The sequence below is a fragment of the Mobula birostris genome, chromosome 2 (genome assembly GCF_030028105.1).
Source record: "Mobula birostris isolate sMobBir1 chromosome 2, sMobBir1.hap1, whole genome shotgun sequence".
NCBI lineage: Eukaryota > Metazoa > Chordata > Chondrichthyes > Myliobatiformes > Myliobatidae > Mobula > Mobula birostris.
Window position 1 is genome coordinate 168,286,013 of NC_092371.1, and position 18,207 is coordinate 168,304,219.

At 41.8% G+C, this 18,207-nt stretch overlaps 1 protein-coding gene across 1 annotated transcript in view; it reads right to left on the reverse strand.

Annotated features, from left to right (window-relative positions):
- nid1a (nidogen 1a) overlaps positions 1-18,207 on the reverse strand; it is a 157,486-nt gene that overhangs the window by 67,707 nt on the left and 71,572 nt on the right. The window contains 3 exon segments of the mRNA XM_072251057.1: positions 5,214-5,336; positions 12,864-13,007; positions 16,462-16,590. Coding sequence (XP_072107158.1) covers positions 5,214-5,336; positions 12,864-13,007; positions 16,462-16,590 — 396 coding nt within the window.

Consider the following 18,207-nt stretch of genomic DNA (forward strand, 5'->3'; position numbering starts at 1 on the left):
CTCCACATCCACTCTATCTGGGCCTTTCAATATTCAATAGGTTTCAATGAGATCACTCGTCATTCTTCTAAACTCCAGCGAATACGGGCCCAGGGCCATCAGACCCTCTGTATTCATTAACCCTTCCATTCCCAGGTTGATTGGAAGTCCAGAAGTTGAGGGTGAGGCCTGTTGACTGGAGTCCCAAGTCTGTGAACCTCTGCAAATGCCAGAGTCTGCTGAGGAAATTGAAAACCCATCGTCTGTGAATCCAGGTCAATATCCACTGCAGGCCGAAGACAAGCTGTTGTGGGGTTGGAGGACTGTGTGACTGTGGAAGGGAGGGACAGGGCTTGTTCAGCTGCAGCTGCCTTCTTGCTTGTTGTGTTCTGTGTTGTTCTGCCAAGCACTGTGGGCATGCTAAGTGGCAACACTTGCCGGCTGCCGCCAGCACATCCTCGGCTGTGCTGGCTGTTGACACAAGTGGCACATTTCACTGTATGCTTCAATGTACATGTGATGAATAAATCTTGAATCTTTTACGGTGTAAAAACGGTAAAAGCCTACTCCCTTTTAAGGAATGTATTAATCTGGAGTCGTTTCAATACCCAGTAAAAGCCTACACCCTTATAAGGAGATTTTAATAGAGAAACTGCTTTCACTGATTCACGACGTAACCAGTAGAAACAGATTTAAGGCCATTGCCAGAGGTGCAGAAGGCAAAGCGAGTGTTATTAGAAGAAGATAGCGAGTTATTAACAGTCCTGTTGGTTACTGACACAAAACATGCATTTCACTGTATGTTTCAGTGTATGTGTGACAAACAAAACTAATCTTTTAATTAGACTGAAAAATCTGGGATCAATGCTGAGGCCTGAGGATCGATCAGAAGTTGAGGCCCATTGGCTGGAGCCCCAAGTCTGCGAATCTCCGCGAAGTCTGACTCCACTCAAGGCCTGTCCTGGCGTTGGAGGACTGTATGAGCAGGTTGAGTAGGAGGGAGTGAAGAATGGGGCTTGTTTTGCTGTAGTTGCCTGGTATGTTGTGTTTGGTTGTGTTCTATGTTGTTCGAAAATCAACCTACAGAAGGAAGTCAGATGAATAATTGAAAAGAAAATGAAAATGCCAGGTGCTGGCAAGAGATCAGGCAGAATGTTTCTAATTGGGAGACTATTTCAAAGTCTTGATGGGATGACGGGATGACCAGTGTGAGCATGGTTTCATGCTGTGGACTCCAGGTCATGAAATGATGCATAAACTATACAACTGACTCACTTGGCAAGCTACCACAGCAACTTGCCAGGCTCTGCAAAGCAATGAACTCAGCTGTGATTTGGAACAAATCTCTTTAGTAACAGCAAATTTACAACGAACAATCACACAACCACTCCAGAACACAGTGTCACGGCTGCAGAAAAGGAGGAAGCCATGGAGGGGTTTGTCTATGGAGTGTCTGGGTGAAAGTTAGAAATAGGAAGGGGTCAATAACTCTACTGCGTGTTTTTTTACAGACCACCCAACAGTAACAGGGACATCGAGGAGCAGATAAGGAGACAGATTCTGGAACGGTGCAATAATAACAGGGTTGTTGTGGTGGGTGATTTTAATTTTCCAGATGGGGTGGAGTTTGTTAGGTGTGGTCAGGAAGGTTTCTTGACACAATATGTAGATAAGCATACAAGAGGAGAGGCTGTACTTGATCTGGTATGGAGAAATGAACCTGGTCAGGTGTCAGGTCTCTCAGTGGGAGAGCATTTTGGAGATATGATCACAATTCTATCTCCTTTACCATAGCATTGGAGAGGGGTAGGAACAGACAAGTTAGGAAAGTGTTTAATTGGAGTAAGGGGAAATGTGAAGCTATCAGGCAGGAACTTGGAAGCATAAATTGGAAACAGATGTTCTCAGGGAAACGTATGGAAGAAATGTGGCAAATGTTCAGGGGTTATTTGCGTGGGGTTCTGAGTAGGTACGTGCCAATGAGACAGGGAAAGGCTGGTAGGGTACAGGAACCATGGTGTACAAAGGCTGTAGTAAATCTAGTTAAGAAGAAAAGAAGAACTTATGAAAGGTTAAAAAAAAAACAGGTAATGATAGAGATCTAGAAGATTATAAGGCTAGCAGGAAGGAGCTTAAGAATGAAATTGGAGAGCCAGAGGGGGCCATGAGAAGGCCTTGGTGGACAGGATTAAGGGAAACCCCAAGGCATTCTACAAATACCTGGGGATACGAATTGACAATAAACTGGACTGGTCAAAGAACACCGAGGCTGTCTACAAGAAGGGTCAGAGCTGCCTCTATTTCCTGAGGAGACTGAGGTCCTTTAACATCTGCCGGATGATGCTGAGGATGTTCTACGAGTCTGTGGTGGCCAGTGCTATCATGTTTGCTGTTGTGTGCTGGGGCAGCAGGCTGAGGGTAGCAGACACCAACAGAATCAACAAACTCATTCGTAAGGCCAGTGATGTTGTGGGGATGGAACTGGACTCTCTCACGGTGATGTCTGAAAAGAGGATGCTGTCCAAGTTGCATACCATCTTGGACAACGTCTCCCACCCACTACATAATGTACTGGTTGGGCACAGGAGTACGTTCAGCCAGAGACTCATTCCACCGAGATGCAACACAGAGCGTCATAGGAAGTCATTCCTGCCTGTGGCCATCAAACTTTACAACTCCTCCCTTGGGAGGGTCAGACACTCTGAGCCAATAGGCTGGTCCTGGACTTATTTCCTGGCATAATTTACATATTACTATTTAACTATTTATGGTTTTATTACTATTTAATTATTTATGGTGCAACTGTAACAAAAACCAATTTCCCCCGGGATCAATAAAGTATGTCTATGACTATGACTATGACTAAGTATGTGAAGAGCAAGAGAATAAGACATGAGAGGATAGGACCAATCAAGTGTGACAGTGGGAAAGTGTGTATGGAACCGGAGGAGATGGCAGAGGTACTCAATGAATACTTTGCTTCAGTATTTACTACAGAAAAGGATCTTGGTGATTGTAGAGATCACTTGCAGGGGACTGAAAAGGTTGAGCATATAGATATTAAGGAAGAGGATGTGCTTGAGCTTTTAGAAAGCATCAAGTTGGATAAGTCACTGGGACTGGACGGGATGTACCCCAGGCTACTGTGGGAAGCGAGGGAGGAGATTGCTGAGCCTCTGGCAATGATCTTTGCATCATCAATGAGGATGGGAGAGGTTCTGGAGGATTGGAGGGTTGAGGATGTTGTTCCTTTATTCAAGAAAGGGAGTAGAGATAGCCCAGGAAATTATAGTCTAGTGAGTCTTACTTCAGTGGTTGGTACGTTGATAGAGAAGATCCTGAGAGGCAGGATCTATGAACATTTGGAGAGGTATAATATGATTAGGAATAGTCAGCATGGTTTTGTCAAAGGCAGGTTGTGCCTTATGAGCCTGATTGAATTTTTTGAGAATGTGACTAAGCACATTGATGAAGGTAGAGCCGTAGATGTAGTGTATATGGATTTCAGCAAGGCATCTGATAAGGTACCCCATGCAAGGCTTATTGAGAAGGTAAGGAGGCAAGGGATCCAAAGGGACATTGCTTTGTGAATCCAGAACTGGCTTGCCCACAAAAGGCAAAGTGTGGTTGTAGACGGGTCATATTCTGCATGGAGGCCGGTCACCAGTGGTGTGCCTCAGGGGTCTGTTCTGAGACCCTTTCTCTTCATGAATTTTATAAATGACCTGGATGAGGAAGTGAAGGGATGGGTTAGTAAATTTGCTGATGACACAGAGGTTGGGGGTGTTGTGAATAGTGTGGAGGGCTGTCAGAGGTTACAGCTGGACATTGATAGGATGCAAAACTGGGCTGAGAAGTGGCAGATGGAGTTCAATCCAGATAAGTGTGAGTTGGTTCATTTTGGTAGGTCAAATATGATGGCAGAATATAGCATTAATGGCAAGACTCTTGGCAGTGTGGAGGATCAGAGGGATCTTGGGGTCCTGTCCATAGACTCTTAAAGCTGCTATGCAGGCTGACTCTGTGATTAAGAAGGCATACGCTGTATTGGCCCTCATCAACCGTGGTATTGAGTTTAAGAGCCATGAGGTAATGTTGCAGCTATATAGGACCCTGGTCAGACCCCACTTGGAGTACTGTGCTCAGTTCTGGTTGTCTCACTACAGGAAGGATGTGGGAACCATAGAGAGGGTGCAGAGGAGATTTACAAGGATGTTGCCTGGATTGGGGAACATGCCTTATGAGAATAGGTTGAGTGAACTCGGCCTTTTCTCCTTGGAGCGACCGAGGATGAGAGGTGACCTGATAGAGGTGTACAAGGTAATGACAGGCATTGATCGTGTGGCTAGTCAGAGGCTTTTTCCCAGGGCTGAAATGGCTAGCACAAGAGGGCACAGGTTTAAGGTGCTTGGAAGTAGGTACAAAGGAGATGTCAGGGGTAAGTTCTTTCACGCAGAGAGTGGTGAGTGCGTGGAATGGGCTGTCAGCAGCAGTGGTGGTGGAGGTGGAAACGATAGGATCTTTTAAGAGACTCCTGGATGGATACATGGAGCTTAGAAAAATAGAGGGCTATGGGTAAGCCTAGGTAATTCTAAGGTAAGGACATGTTCGGCACAGCTTTGTGGGCCGAAGGGCCTGTAGGTTTTCTATGTTTCTATAAGGTCAGCCAGCTGAAAGATGGGGGACTTCCATTTTCAATACTGGAACTTTTCAAGTTTCTAGAAATGAAAACCATTTTTTCTTGAACACATAGCATAAGCAAGGCATTTCTAAATAAAGTGTGACTCTTGTAAAATGAGGAACTCTTTGGGAAAGGCAAAGTCCTTGAGGCTGTTGGCCAAGTCAGTAAAATTCAAAGATTATGAAAATTTGTGTAGAAGCAAAATATCTCCAATAACTTTCAGAGGATCTCAAGTGGAACAGAATTTAACAGCTTGCTGATTGACGTAATTAAGATCAAAGTTCAAAGTAAATTTATTGACATAAATCCATATATATTACCATATACTAACATGAGATCCATTTTCTTGCAGCCATTTACAGGAAAGTAAAGAAGTACGATAGAATTTTATGAAAAACTATACATAAAGACAGACGATCAACGTGCAAAAGAAGACAAACTGCAGAATTAAAAACAAAGATGGGCACATGAGTTACATTAACTTCAAAAGGTTGAAGCACTGAAATAGTTGGTGATAATTTTAAGGTAGAAGCAGCCAACATCAGGCTCTTACCTGAGGCTGAACACTGGAACCCGTCACCTTGATAACCAGGGGCACACTGACATCTGAAAGTTCCAGGGACATTAAAGCACTGAGCATATGGGTGACATCGACCTGGTTGGCATTCATCAATATCTTGAGAAGAAAAGCAAGTTTGTTTAATAGGAGTGCAATACGTGACTCTAACATATGTTGTTTTGCCATTAGACTATATCCTGGTTACTTGCATTTTAACTCTATCTACCTGTGTTTGCTTCCTAAACCCTACCCAATGAAAATCTATCAATATCAGTGTTGACATTTTTATTTCCTCTGTCAACACTGAAGCCTCCACAGCTTTCTGGAGATGGGGTTAATATTTCAGAGTTCCATGACCCTGTGTGAAGAAATGCTTCCTAATATTATTCCTTAAAATAGAGAACATAAGAGATTCTGCAGGTGCTGGAAATCTGGAGCAACAGACACAAAATGCTGGGGATACTCAGCAGATCAGGCAGCATCTATAGAGAAGAATAAACAGTTGACGTTTTGGAGTTGAGGCCTCCTTATTTTAAACTCTCCCACAAGAGGAAATAGTTTCTCTCAATCTATCATTTCTGATCTTTCCAAGCATCTAAATTGGATCACCCTCTTTTCCACCAGTGCTTGAGCCACACGCCCAGCCAATACACTAGTCTTCAATAACTGATACTGAAGCAAAACTTCCCTGAGCAACAATCCATTTTCTCTTTAAGAGGGATTAGCTTAATTTGTCACATGTACATTGAAACATTGAAACATACAGTGAGGTTTTTTCCGGTGATGTCATCATCCAGAATGGCAGCTTAAATCAATAGCTCCTCCGAAACAACGCATATTTTGCCCCGTTAATCCATCAAATATAAGATCTTTCGAAAATATCTGAATTGATAAGGGGGGGGCAAGAATGGGGAAAAAGAATGGAGATTAAAAAAAAGCATCTCTGCAGAGCCTGTGGATAAGAGGGATGCAACGAGCGCGTGGTAGCGAGGCTGACGATGGGCCTCGTACAGGCGAAGCAGCAAATATGATAACAATTCTGGAAGAGATACGGGGATTCCAAAAAGATACAAAACATCAACTAAATGATATCAAGTCAGAGTTCGCCAAAGTCAAATCAAAAAATAGCGGTGGCAGAGACACGAATTGAGAAGGTGGAAGATCGCGTGCAAAACGTGGAACGGATACCAAATAAGACGATAAAAATATTAAATCAACAAGAAAGTAAGCTGCTTGACTGGGAGGGAAGATCACGACGTAAAAATATCAGGATATACAATGCTCCCTAGAGAGCGGAAGGTTTGTCTATGATGGAGCTTGTAGGAAAGTTGCTGCAGGACGTGCTGGAGATTCCCTCGACTATGGAGCTTGAAATTGAGAGGGTGCATCGTGCGCTCGTCCTGAGGCCTACTGGAGACAGAGAAAATAAGCCACGCTCAATAGTAATTAGATTCCTTCGATACAATACCAAGGCAGAGATTCTACGAAGGGCCTAGGGTAAGAAGAGGGAGTTTTTGAACGGGAAACTAATATATTTTGATCAAGATGACCCCCCTGCCGAAACGTAAGGAATACTCTGCAGTAAAGCGAATATTAAAGCAAAGAAAGGTTAGATTCCAAACTCCGTACCCTGCTAAATTGCAAGTGTTTTATGAAGATGGAATGCAACCATATCAGACGGTGGTAGAGGCAACTACAGACATGAAGAACAGAGGACTGTCCATTAGCGTGGTCAAACCAAGGGAAAGCCTGGCTGAGCAGTTATCCCGATCTGCTTGGGAAGTAGTAAGAGAACCGAGAAGGCAGGGGACAGGAGGAGGGCGAGAGACAAATATCAGGAAGAGACTGAGTTTTCTGAATTCAGCCCTCACCCCCTCCAGAAGAGCCATAAGGTTTGGCTAACATATATATATATATATGGAAGAGATACACAGGGAAATCTTTTCTGTGTAATGGACATAAATTTGTTCACTTACTTTTATGGGTACTGCAGTGGGGGCCCTCAACTCACAGGGAGGAGGGGCTATCCCCCACGGCTAAGCGTTTCCTCTAGCGCAACCCAGGGTCATCTACTTGAGACCTCAGCCTTGGAATCACACCTTCGTTGCCTTTTTTTTTGTTATTCGAGTTTCTTGGTTCTTATTTGTTCAGGGAGTAGATCGATTAAGTTTTATTCTGCTAATTTCAATGATATATTGACAGATAAATACACATGGCAAGGGACAAAGTAATAATTCATTTCTTTTAATGTCAATGGGCTGTTAAATCCAATCAAGCGCAGTAAAATTCTATCCAAAATGTAAAAAGAACAAGCCCATGTAGTATATTTACAGGAAACTCACTAAGCGATAATGAGCATGGAAAATTAAAGAGAATGGGCTTCACTAATTTGTTTTTCTCCTCATATAAATCAGGACATAGAAGAGGAATTGCTATTCTTATCTCAAGCAAGCTAAATTTTGAATAAGGGGGAATATAGATGGAAATCCAGTTACTTTATTGAATATATACACACCCCCAGGAAGTGATATTGGTTTCTTCCAGAAAATTACTAATATTATGGTAACGGAAACAGAAGGTCTCCTGATATGTGGGGGAGACTTAAATATACAATTATAACTAAAGTTAGACTCTTCCAATAGAAAAACCTATGAAACAAAATCCTTACATAAGAAAGTTAATACACTTTTTGAGGATGTTGGTCTAATTGATATGTGGAGGGACCTTTTCCCCGACAGAAGGGATTACACTCATTATTCTGTCCCCCATTCTGTATATACAAGAATAGACTATTTCATAACATTTGGAAAAGACAAGGTCAAAATAAACACCTGTGGAATTGGAACAATAAATGCAAGTGACCATGCACCAATATATTTATCGGTCGATTTTGACCTACAACCAAAGAATACTATTTGGAAACTAAATTCAAGTCTTCTCAATGATCCCTACTTTAAGGAACAAATTTAAAAAGAAATTGGTCTTTACTGAGAATTCAATGATAATGGAGAGGTTTCACCACCCATTCTATGGGATACTCTGAAGGCTGTCTTAAGAGGGAAAATTATAGCGATATCTTCATATAAGAAAAAAATAAGGAATAAAACATTAGAGAAATTACAAAATAGGCTGAAGAAACTAGAAAAAAAAACACAAGTTGAATTTGGCACAGGATACATTAGAGGAAATTTAAAAAATTAGGAATAAAATAATAGTTTGGCTACGCAAGAAATCAAGAAAAATTTAATGTTTCTGAAACAGAGACATTATGAAAGTGGATCTAAATCTATGAAAATACTGGCGTGGAAACTGAAAAAAAAAAGATAGCAGAAAATACAATTCATAGAATTAGGGATCCAAGAACAAAAATGATAAAAAAATAAGCTAAGTGAAATTCAAGAAGCTTTTGAAATGTTTTACAAAACTCTATATTCCAAAGTTCCAGGGGGAAGCATAACCCAAATTGACACTTTCCTGACTTCTCTAGAGTTACCCACTTTAAGCAAAGGACAAAATAGAACGATGACTGCTGACATAACTGAAGCTGAACTAAAAACTGCAATTATTGGGCTTAAGTTAAGCAAGTCACCAGGATCAGATGGGTATACGGCAGAGTGGTATAAAGAGTTTCGAAGTGAGTTAATTCCTGTTTTACTCCCCACACTGAACTGGGCTCTAAAAAAAGACACAAATGCCACCCAGCTGGAAGGAGGCGATAATCTCAGTTATACCGAAAGAAGGTAAGGATAAAATGGAATGTGGGTCATTTAGACACTATACAAAGGACACGTCACATTATAGATCATATACAAAAAAATAAAATTGAAGCAATAGTGATAAGCATGGAGGCTGAAAAGGCATTTGATTCGGTTAATTGGAATTTTCTTTACAGAGTTTTACATAGATTTGGTTTCCATGACACAATTATTAAAACTATACAGGCACTATATGACAACCCTACTGCTAGGATTAAAATCAATGGATATTTATCTAATAGTTTTACCCTAGGAAGGGGCATGAGACATGGTTGTGCATGGTCACCACTACTCTTCGCATTATATCTGGAACCATTAGCTCAATACATCAGACAAAATGAAGGTATCAGGGGAATTACTATTACAAGGGACAGAGCATAAATTGGCCTGTTAGGCGGATGACATTTTGATCTATTTAGGGCATCTACCTAAATTGATGCAATCCTTTGAACAATATGGCCAATTATCAGGATACAAGATCAACATACATAAAACCCAATTACTTTCATATAACTATAGCCCACCAAGAGAAATTGAAAGTAGATATCCCTGGGCGTGGCAAACAGAGTATTTCAAATATTTGGGCATCATTATCAGAAAGCAATTATCAGCCTATATATAAAAAAATTAAGGAAGATCTAACAAGATGGAACCTAATTCCTTTTTTTTTTGTCTCAGTTCATGGATTTAATCTATTAAAATGAATATACTGCCCAGACTATTATACCTCTTTCAGACCCTACCAATAGAGATTGATCAAAATCAATTCAATGAATGGAACAAAATGTTATCAAGATATATATGGCAAGGTAAAAGGCCTAGAGTTCATCTCAAAACTTTGCAATTAGCCAAGGAAAAGGGGGATGGGGCCTACCTTCTCTTAGAGATTATTATTTTGCAGCACAGTTGAGAGCTGTGATATGTTGGTGCAACCCATCATATGACGCTCAATGGAAAAACATTGAGGAGGGGATTCTTCCCATCCCCATACAGGCAATTTTGGCTGATGATAACCTACAAAGGTACATCTGTTAATCATAAGTTGGAACAATTTTATTCATACTGGGAAAAATGGTTCAACTGCATAACACCTTATAGGCCTGATTTTATTCTCACAAATCAATGAATATGTTGTAAAAAAAAAATCACTCCCTACTTGTACAGTTTTCTCCTTTTGCTTGTTCTTTCTTTCCTCTCTTTCCTATAAGTATATAGCTCAGATAAATATTATGTGGAGATTTGTGGCAAATATGACTATATGATATATATGTACAATATCTGAAATACATCTTATGGAAATGTTTGTTTGATGATGAACTTCAATAAAAAATAAATTACAAAAAAAAAGGAAACATACAGTGAGACGTGTTGTTTGTGTCAATGACTGACAGAGTCTGGGCATGAGCTGGGGAAGTCCTTGTGTCGCTACGCTTCTAGTGCCAATATAGCATGCTCACAACTTAGTAAACTTAACCCTTTGGAAGGTGGGAGGAAACTGGAGAAGACATATATTTGTCATTATTATTTTGCATTTGAACAGGTTGTCTTGTTGTGGACATTGGTCGTCGTCAGTCTTTGTGCGTCGTTTGTCATTGATTCTATTGTATTTCTTTGTTCTACTGTAAAAGCCTGCAAGAAAATGAACCTCAGGGTAGTATATTGTAACATATATAGTATGTGCTTTGTAACAAATTTACTTTGAACTTTAAAACCACATTGTCACAGGGAGAATGTATAAACTCCTTATAGACAGCAGCGGAAATTGAACTTCAATCTTTATTGCTGCCAATGTAAAGTGTTACACTAACTGTTATGCTGTCACACAGCCCCACATAGCATTTCTTATTTTCCATGTACTGAAACAATTCCAGTTAGCAAAGTGCATAGTAAGCATCAAACAAAATTTAAAAATGAACACAGGCTGGTGTTTCATTTAGTTACAACAATACACCTCTTGTCTGCTGTTAGTCAGAAGAAATCCCAGATGATGTACTTTCAGAAACTTGCAACAAAATTCCAGGCATGTTCTGAGCTCTTTTTAGTTTTTAATCCCAAAGGTAGAGAATCAAGCCCATCACTGTGCCTCTGCAAGATCATCGCGCTTTCGCCAGGGCAGCATAGCGGAGAGAATAATGCTTTACAGTGCTGGTGACAAGGTGTTCAATTCCCACCAATGTCTATAAGGACTTTGTGTGTCCTCCCCTGTGACCGCATGGGTTTCCTCCAGATGCTCTGGTTTCCTCCCACATTCCAAAGACAGATGGTTAGGATTAGTAAGTTATGGGTATGCTATGTTGGAGCTGGAAGCATGGCAACACTTGTGGCCTGTCCCAACACATCCATGACGCGTTTCACTATGTTTCAAAGTACTTGTGACAAATAAAGAAAGCTAATAACACTAATCTTTATCGTCTTTGGGAGTGGATTAATTACTTCCATCTCTCCACACTGCTGCAATCGATTTTCCCTTTCTGAAGGGAACAATTGTAGCTCCTCTTTTCAGATCTCCCTGGCATCTCCCATACATACAACCCAAAGTCAAAGTCAAGTTTATTGTCAGATGCACGAGTACATTTCTGCACAGGTGCAGTAAAAACCTTACAGCAGCATTACAGGCACAGAGCATCATATAAGTGGCAAATTTTCAAAAGATCAAAGTTCAAAGTAAATTTATTATCAAAGTACACATATGTCACCATATACAATCCTGAGATTCATTCTCTTGTGGGCATTCTCAGTAGATACAAAGAAATGCAATAGAAAACAACCAAAGTGCAAAAGACAAACTGTGTGAATATAAAAAAAAACAAATAATAATAATAAATAAATTATAACTAAATAATATTGAGAATATTGTTACAAGAAAGAACACAATTAGAACAAAACAAGGTCCATTTTAGTGGTAATAGTGTTGCTAAACTGTAGCGATTAGGGTTGAGCAGGTTGTTTCAAGAATTGAAGTGTTGAAGGGAAGTACCTTCAATCTCACTGTATACAGCTCTTATTTCTCCACTTATTCTGTTATCATTTCCTTGCTTATAACTACCTTCTATTTCGTTAATTAATTTTTCCTTGTGTTATCTTCTCATTTTTCCCGTCCTCCCACCCCCCCCCCGCAACATATCTGTACTAGTTCAATAACCAGGCTTCTCCAAAATTCACTTTTGGAGAAATATTATCAACTAGAAATATTATCTCTGTCTGCACAGATGCTGCCTGACCTGCTGAGAGTTTCCACCATTCTCTGATTTTATTTCAGGTTTTCAGCAGCTGCAGTTTATGGATTTTTTTTTCAGTTTTGTTTCAACGCTTGGTGAGCCTTTGCCCTCTTTACAGGGTTTCTAATTAATATATCAAAGGGGCAGTTCAGCAGCATTAGGGGCAGTTAGTGCAATCACAACACTGCCAGCTGTATGATTGGAGTTCAATTCATGCTGCTCGCTATAAAGAGGATATATATTTCCCCTGTGACTGCGCGGGTTTCCCCTGGGTGCTCCACTTTCGTCCCACGTTCTAAAACTGCAAGGGTTAGTGAATTGTGGGCATGCTACGTTGGCACCATGCACGTGGCGACACTTGCTGGCTGCTCAGCACCATCCTCACTGACAAACAGCACACTACACTGTATATTTTGAAGGATGTGACAAACAAAGTTAAGCTTTATCAGTCTTCACTGAACTCCTCATATAAGTTTTGCACAGTGGTTTTGATTGCCTTTAAGGGAACTTGCAAAAGTAGGTTTGCAGGTGTCCAAAAAATACTGTCCTGGCCAGACTCCCAGATCAACAGAATAAAGCACATCACCTGACCACCTGACTTAGACTTCAGTCCATACATAAATAGAGGAAAATCTCGACGAGTGTTTTAAGGAAAGTAGGATATGACATACCGACACAAGATCTTCCATCTCCAGAGAACCCTGGTAAACAGGCACACGTGTAGTCTGAACCCCCTCTGTAGATGCAACGAGCCCGTTCGGGAGAGTCGCAGTCGTGAGTTCCAGCTTGGCATGGATTTTCAGGACGCTGAATAGCTACAGGTTTTAGTAATATTTGAGTATTAGGTAGATACATTATTGATCCCAAAGGAAATTACAGTGTCACAGAAGCATTATAAGTGCACATATATATAAATATTAGAAAAGAAATAAGAAAAAATAAAAAATCACTTACCTTGAACAGTCTATCAGGAAGGGGTCATCACTTTCCCGGCTATAGGTTGACTTATTATAGAGTCTAATGGCTGAAAGGCAAGAATGACCTCATGTACTGCTCTTTGGAGCAGTGCAGTTATCTTAGTCTATTACCAAGGAGGCATGCAGAGGATGCAAAACATTGTTCAGAATTGTCAGGATTTTCTGTTTGGTCCTTTGTTCTACCATGGCCTCCAGTGAGTCTAGTTTGACTCCTATAACAGAGTCAGCCTTATTAACCAGTTTATTAAATTTGTTGACATCACCCGTACAGATGCCATTGCTCCAGCACGCCACTGTACAGAAGAGGTTGACACACTTATACAGGAACATTGTGGTTTATGATCAATTAGTTTTATCTGGTCTATAATTTCCTTTCTGCTGCCTTCCTCCTTTCTTATAGAGTGGAGTGACATTTGCAATTTTCCTGTCCTCTGGCACCATGCCAGAGTCCAATGACTTTTGAAAGATGATTGCTAATGCCACCACAATCTCTAACACTGCTGCTTTCAGAACCCTAGGGTGCAGTTCATCTGGTCCGGCTGACTTATGTATCTTTGGTCTTTCAGCTTTTTGACCACCTTCTCCCTAGTAATAGTAACTGCAGCCACTTCTCTTCCTTCACACACTACAATATCTGGCATACTGCTAGTGTCTTCCACAGTGAAGACTGATGCAAAATACTCATTTAGTTCATCTGCCATTTCTTTGTCTCCTTTTATTATTTCTCCAGCCTCATTTTCTAGCAGTAAAATATCCACTCTCATCTCCCTTTCATTTTTTACATACTTGAAAAAGCTTTTACTATCCACTTTAATATTATTTGCTAGCTTGCTTTCATATTTCATCTTTTCCCTTCTAATGATTCTTTTAGTTGCTCTCTGTAGGTTCTTTAAAACTTCCTAATCCTCTGTCTTCCCACTAATTTTTGCTTTGTTGCAGACCCTCTCTTTTGTTTTTACATTAGTTTTGACTTCCCTTGATTTGATCACCCATTTGTGCACAGTTAGCTCATCTCTCGGAGACACATGTAGAATACATGATTCCCTTCACTAAAAGAGCATTTGTACCCGATACTATGGTATCCAATTGTTAATGCTGGGAAGTGTGTGTAGAGAACAGGATTAGCTGTAGGTGCAATGTCCACATTAGGGAAGATGTGAGTTGGAGGTGGCTGGAATGGGAAATAGGAAAAAGAATTTTTTTTCCCCCATGGTCAATGCAGCTAAATTATTTCTCTTACTTGAGGGGGTGTTGATGTGCATCACGGTGGACAAAAACGAATGAGGTAGAACATAGGTCAACTGGAACCCAAGAGTGCTGTTCACCATGATGGGAGGTAGAAACAGGTTTAAAAGAATTGAGTTTACTGAGCAGGGCAAAATGCTCCTGAGACACCGACCAGGCAGCTGTGGTATCAGGAATAAAATCACCTGGCACCTGTAGTGGCTGCCTGTACACCAACTCAGCTACAGAGGTCTGTAGGACCTCTTTTGCAGCTGTTCTGAGCCCTAGCAGAATCCACGGGAGACGATCATCTGTTGAACTGGGAACTATGATTGGAAGAAATATCAGATGGGATGAGAACTGAAGAAACCAGGTGTTGATGAATGCTCAGACCACGTCTGCAGCCACTGTCGACACTCGACAGACAACCTTTGGCTACCTGGTGATATAGTCCACGGTGGTAAGGCGATGCACGAAACTGCTGGGGGGTGGGGGGGGCGTTTGTGAAGAGGACCAACCAAATCCACAGTGACGTGTACAAATGTGCTGAGACCTTGCTCAAAAGTTACAGTTAACTTTTGCCCACTGACACACAACATAGGCTGCACTCCAGTCATGCACATCCTTCCTAAGCCATGCCACACAAACTTTAAAGTTTCTGTGAAGTCTACCCGCCCAGATGTGAGAGGCTGTGAGTGGAGTTAAAAGCAGTACGCCTTCGGTATGCAGGCACTCTGGGCGAGGGTGACTGGTTCAGACACTGCCCAGGAGAGAAACCTGACGTCAGCTAGCTGGAGCCCTGTGAGCACTGTCCTGTTAGTCTGAACCTCTGGGTCAGTAGCTTGATCGGCAGCCATGCCTGCATAGTTAATACCATGTGTATGACAACGACGACAGGCCGTGAGAGGCAATCAGCCACAGCATTATTTTTCCCAGAAACCGGCATAAGCACCAGCCTGATGGGCCACAAAGGCTCGGGACAGACTTTGACTTTGATTATTTTTCCCATTGATGTGCTGCATGCTAGCCTTAAATTCCGAAATGTAGGCCAGGTGGGGTTGCTGCTGTGAAGACCAAGGGTCTGACGCTGTGGTCGGTGCATGCATGAGGGGATTATGGTCAACAAATGCTGACCCTCCAGTAGAAAACCAAAATAGCAGACAGACAGCTGGAAACTGAGAAGCTTGTGGTCAAAGGTGCTGGATTTCCTCTTGGTGGGGGGCAGGTTGGCAGAGTCCCCAGATGCCACATGCCTCCAACCAACTGTTCATGCAGAGTGCCCACAGTATAATCTGAGGCCTCAGTAGTGACGGCTTGAGGTGCCTTGGGGAGTTGGTGCACCAGGAGCATCACGTTCAATAGAGCATGTTTGGGTATCGTCAAGGGCTCGGGTCACGTCCACTGACCACTCCAGCTTGCAGTTAGGGGCTCTGCTTTTAAAGGGCACTATACCAGGGGAGCACAGGTTCAGCAGCTCGTGGAATAAAATGTAGAAATTCACCATTCCAAAAAACTCCTGCAGTGCCTCGGCATTGCGGAGCAGTGGGAAGTCCATAATAATAGCAATGACTTTTGATGGCAGGGGCATCATATCTTCTTCAGAGAAGCGGTGGCCTGGAAACGCATTGGTAGACAACCCAAACCGGCATTAAGCAGGGTTAATAATCAGCCCACGTTGGCTTAACCGCTTCAAAAGTGTGCGGAGATGTGATTAGTGTTCAGTTTTGGATGTGCTGGCAACATGCTTGCCATCCAGGTAAATAAGAAAATTTAAGTCTTTTAACATAGAGTCCATTAGTCGATGGAAAGTCTCTGCTGCATTTTTCAGACCAAATGGCATGTGTGGAAACTCAAATAGGCCAAACTGGTTTTATAACAGCAGCTTTGGGAAAGTCCTCAGCAAGCTCCCTATAGTCTTTCACTATTTGAAATTCTGAACACCAGATTTACAAATAAAAACCTTATATAGAAAGAACGGCTATGACATTCTGCAGAAATACAAAAGACTTTCCTAAACAAATCTCAAGAAATTACAAAGAAGGTATTGCGATGAACAGGTCTAACTCACCCACACAGGTTCGGCCATCGTCTGCAAACTGATAGCCTGTGAAGCATTCACATCGGTAGGTTCCCGGCTGATTGTTACAAACGGCATAATTCCCACAAATTGAGGGGCTGTCTCTGCATTCATCAACATCTACAAAGCCACAGCAGTACAAATTTTAGGCCAGAGATAATTCACAAAGAAAATGCTCACTCATCAACATTTCAACATGGCTCTGTCCTTGTGCAAGATTCCCTAAAGGTTAACTTGCGTGTATTAAAAGCAGCTTTGGGCCCTTATCTAAGAAAGGATGTGTATTGGAGAGGGTCCAGAGGGGGTTTTACGAGAATGATCCCAGGAAAGAAAGTGAAATGAGGAAGGTTTGATGGATCTGGGCCTCAACTACCTGGAGTTTAGAAGAATGAGGGGGCATCTCTCTGAAATCTATCGAGTATTTAAAGGCCTGGGTAGGGTAGATGTAGAGAGTATGTTTCCTGAAGTGAGGGAGTCTAAGACCGGAAGGCATAGGCTTAGAATGTCCCTTTAGAACAGAGATTAGGAGGAATTTCTTTAGCCAGAAGGTGGTGAAACTATGGAATTCGTTGACATAAGTGGCAATGGAGGCCAAGTTTTGGGATATATTTGAAGCGAAGGTTTCTTAATTAGTAAGGCTGCCAAAGGTTATGGGCAGAAGGCAGGAGAATGGGGTTGAGAGGATTAATAAATCAGCCAAAAAATGAATGGCGGACTAGACTCGATGGGCCTAATGACTTAATTTTGCTCCCATGTCTTATGGTAAACTGCAGTGAATTTATTTTTCAGCTCTTCACAGCTCATCCACCTCAAGCTCCTCAGTTACAGCAACCATTTGCATTGTATAACCAATAATTTGGCCTCCACAGCCGTCTATGGCAATGAATTCCACAGATTCACCACTCGCATCTCTTCTAAAGAGACGTCCTTTTCTGAGGCTGTGTCCTCTGGTCCTAGGCTCCCCCACAATAGGAAATATGCTCTCCACGTCCACCCTATCTAGGCCTTTTCGATATTCAATAATTTTCAATGAGATATCCCCCCTCCATTCGTCTAAACTCCAGTAAATACAGGCCCAGAGCCAAACATTCCTCATATGTTAGCCCGGTCATTCCTGGGATCATTCTCGTAACCCTCCTTGGGAGGCAACTTCCAACATTTAGGAGGGGAGGTCTGGAATAATTCCAAATTATCCCAAATAAATGGAGATTTTGGGAGAGTCGAAGGCCAGAGGGCAGAGCCTCAAAATAGAAGACGTCCCTTTAGAACAGAGATGAAGAGGAATTTCCTTTGGCACAGGATGGTCAATCTGTGGAATTCATTACCACAGATCGCTGTGTATATTTAAAGTGAAGATTGATGGGTTCTTGATTAGCAAGGGCGTCACAGGTTAGGGGTGAGTGCAAGAGAATGGGGCTGAGACGGGAAGTAAATCAACAATAACAGAACGGTGGAGACCGAATGGTCTAATTCTGCTCCTATTTCTCTTTGTCTTATGGTCTCAAACTACTAAATTGCTTTACTGTTATGTCTTATGGTATAACTATACCTTTTGTTTTGCAGCTTCAGATGAAACTTGCTCATAAACCAGTTCCTCCCCTGTGGATTGGCTCACTGTGCACGGGAGCACATCCTGGACTAAACAATGGACCATTAGAGTGTGAGGAGAGGCTGAGAGTGGGCGGGTGGGTGCGGGATTCTGCAAAGTAATGAGGAATGCGCCATCACAACAAAACA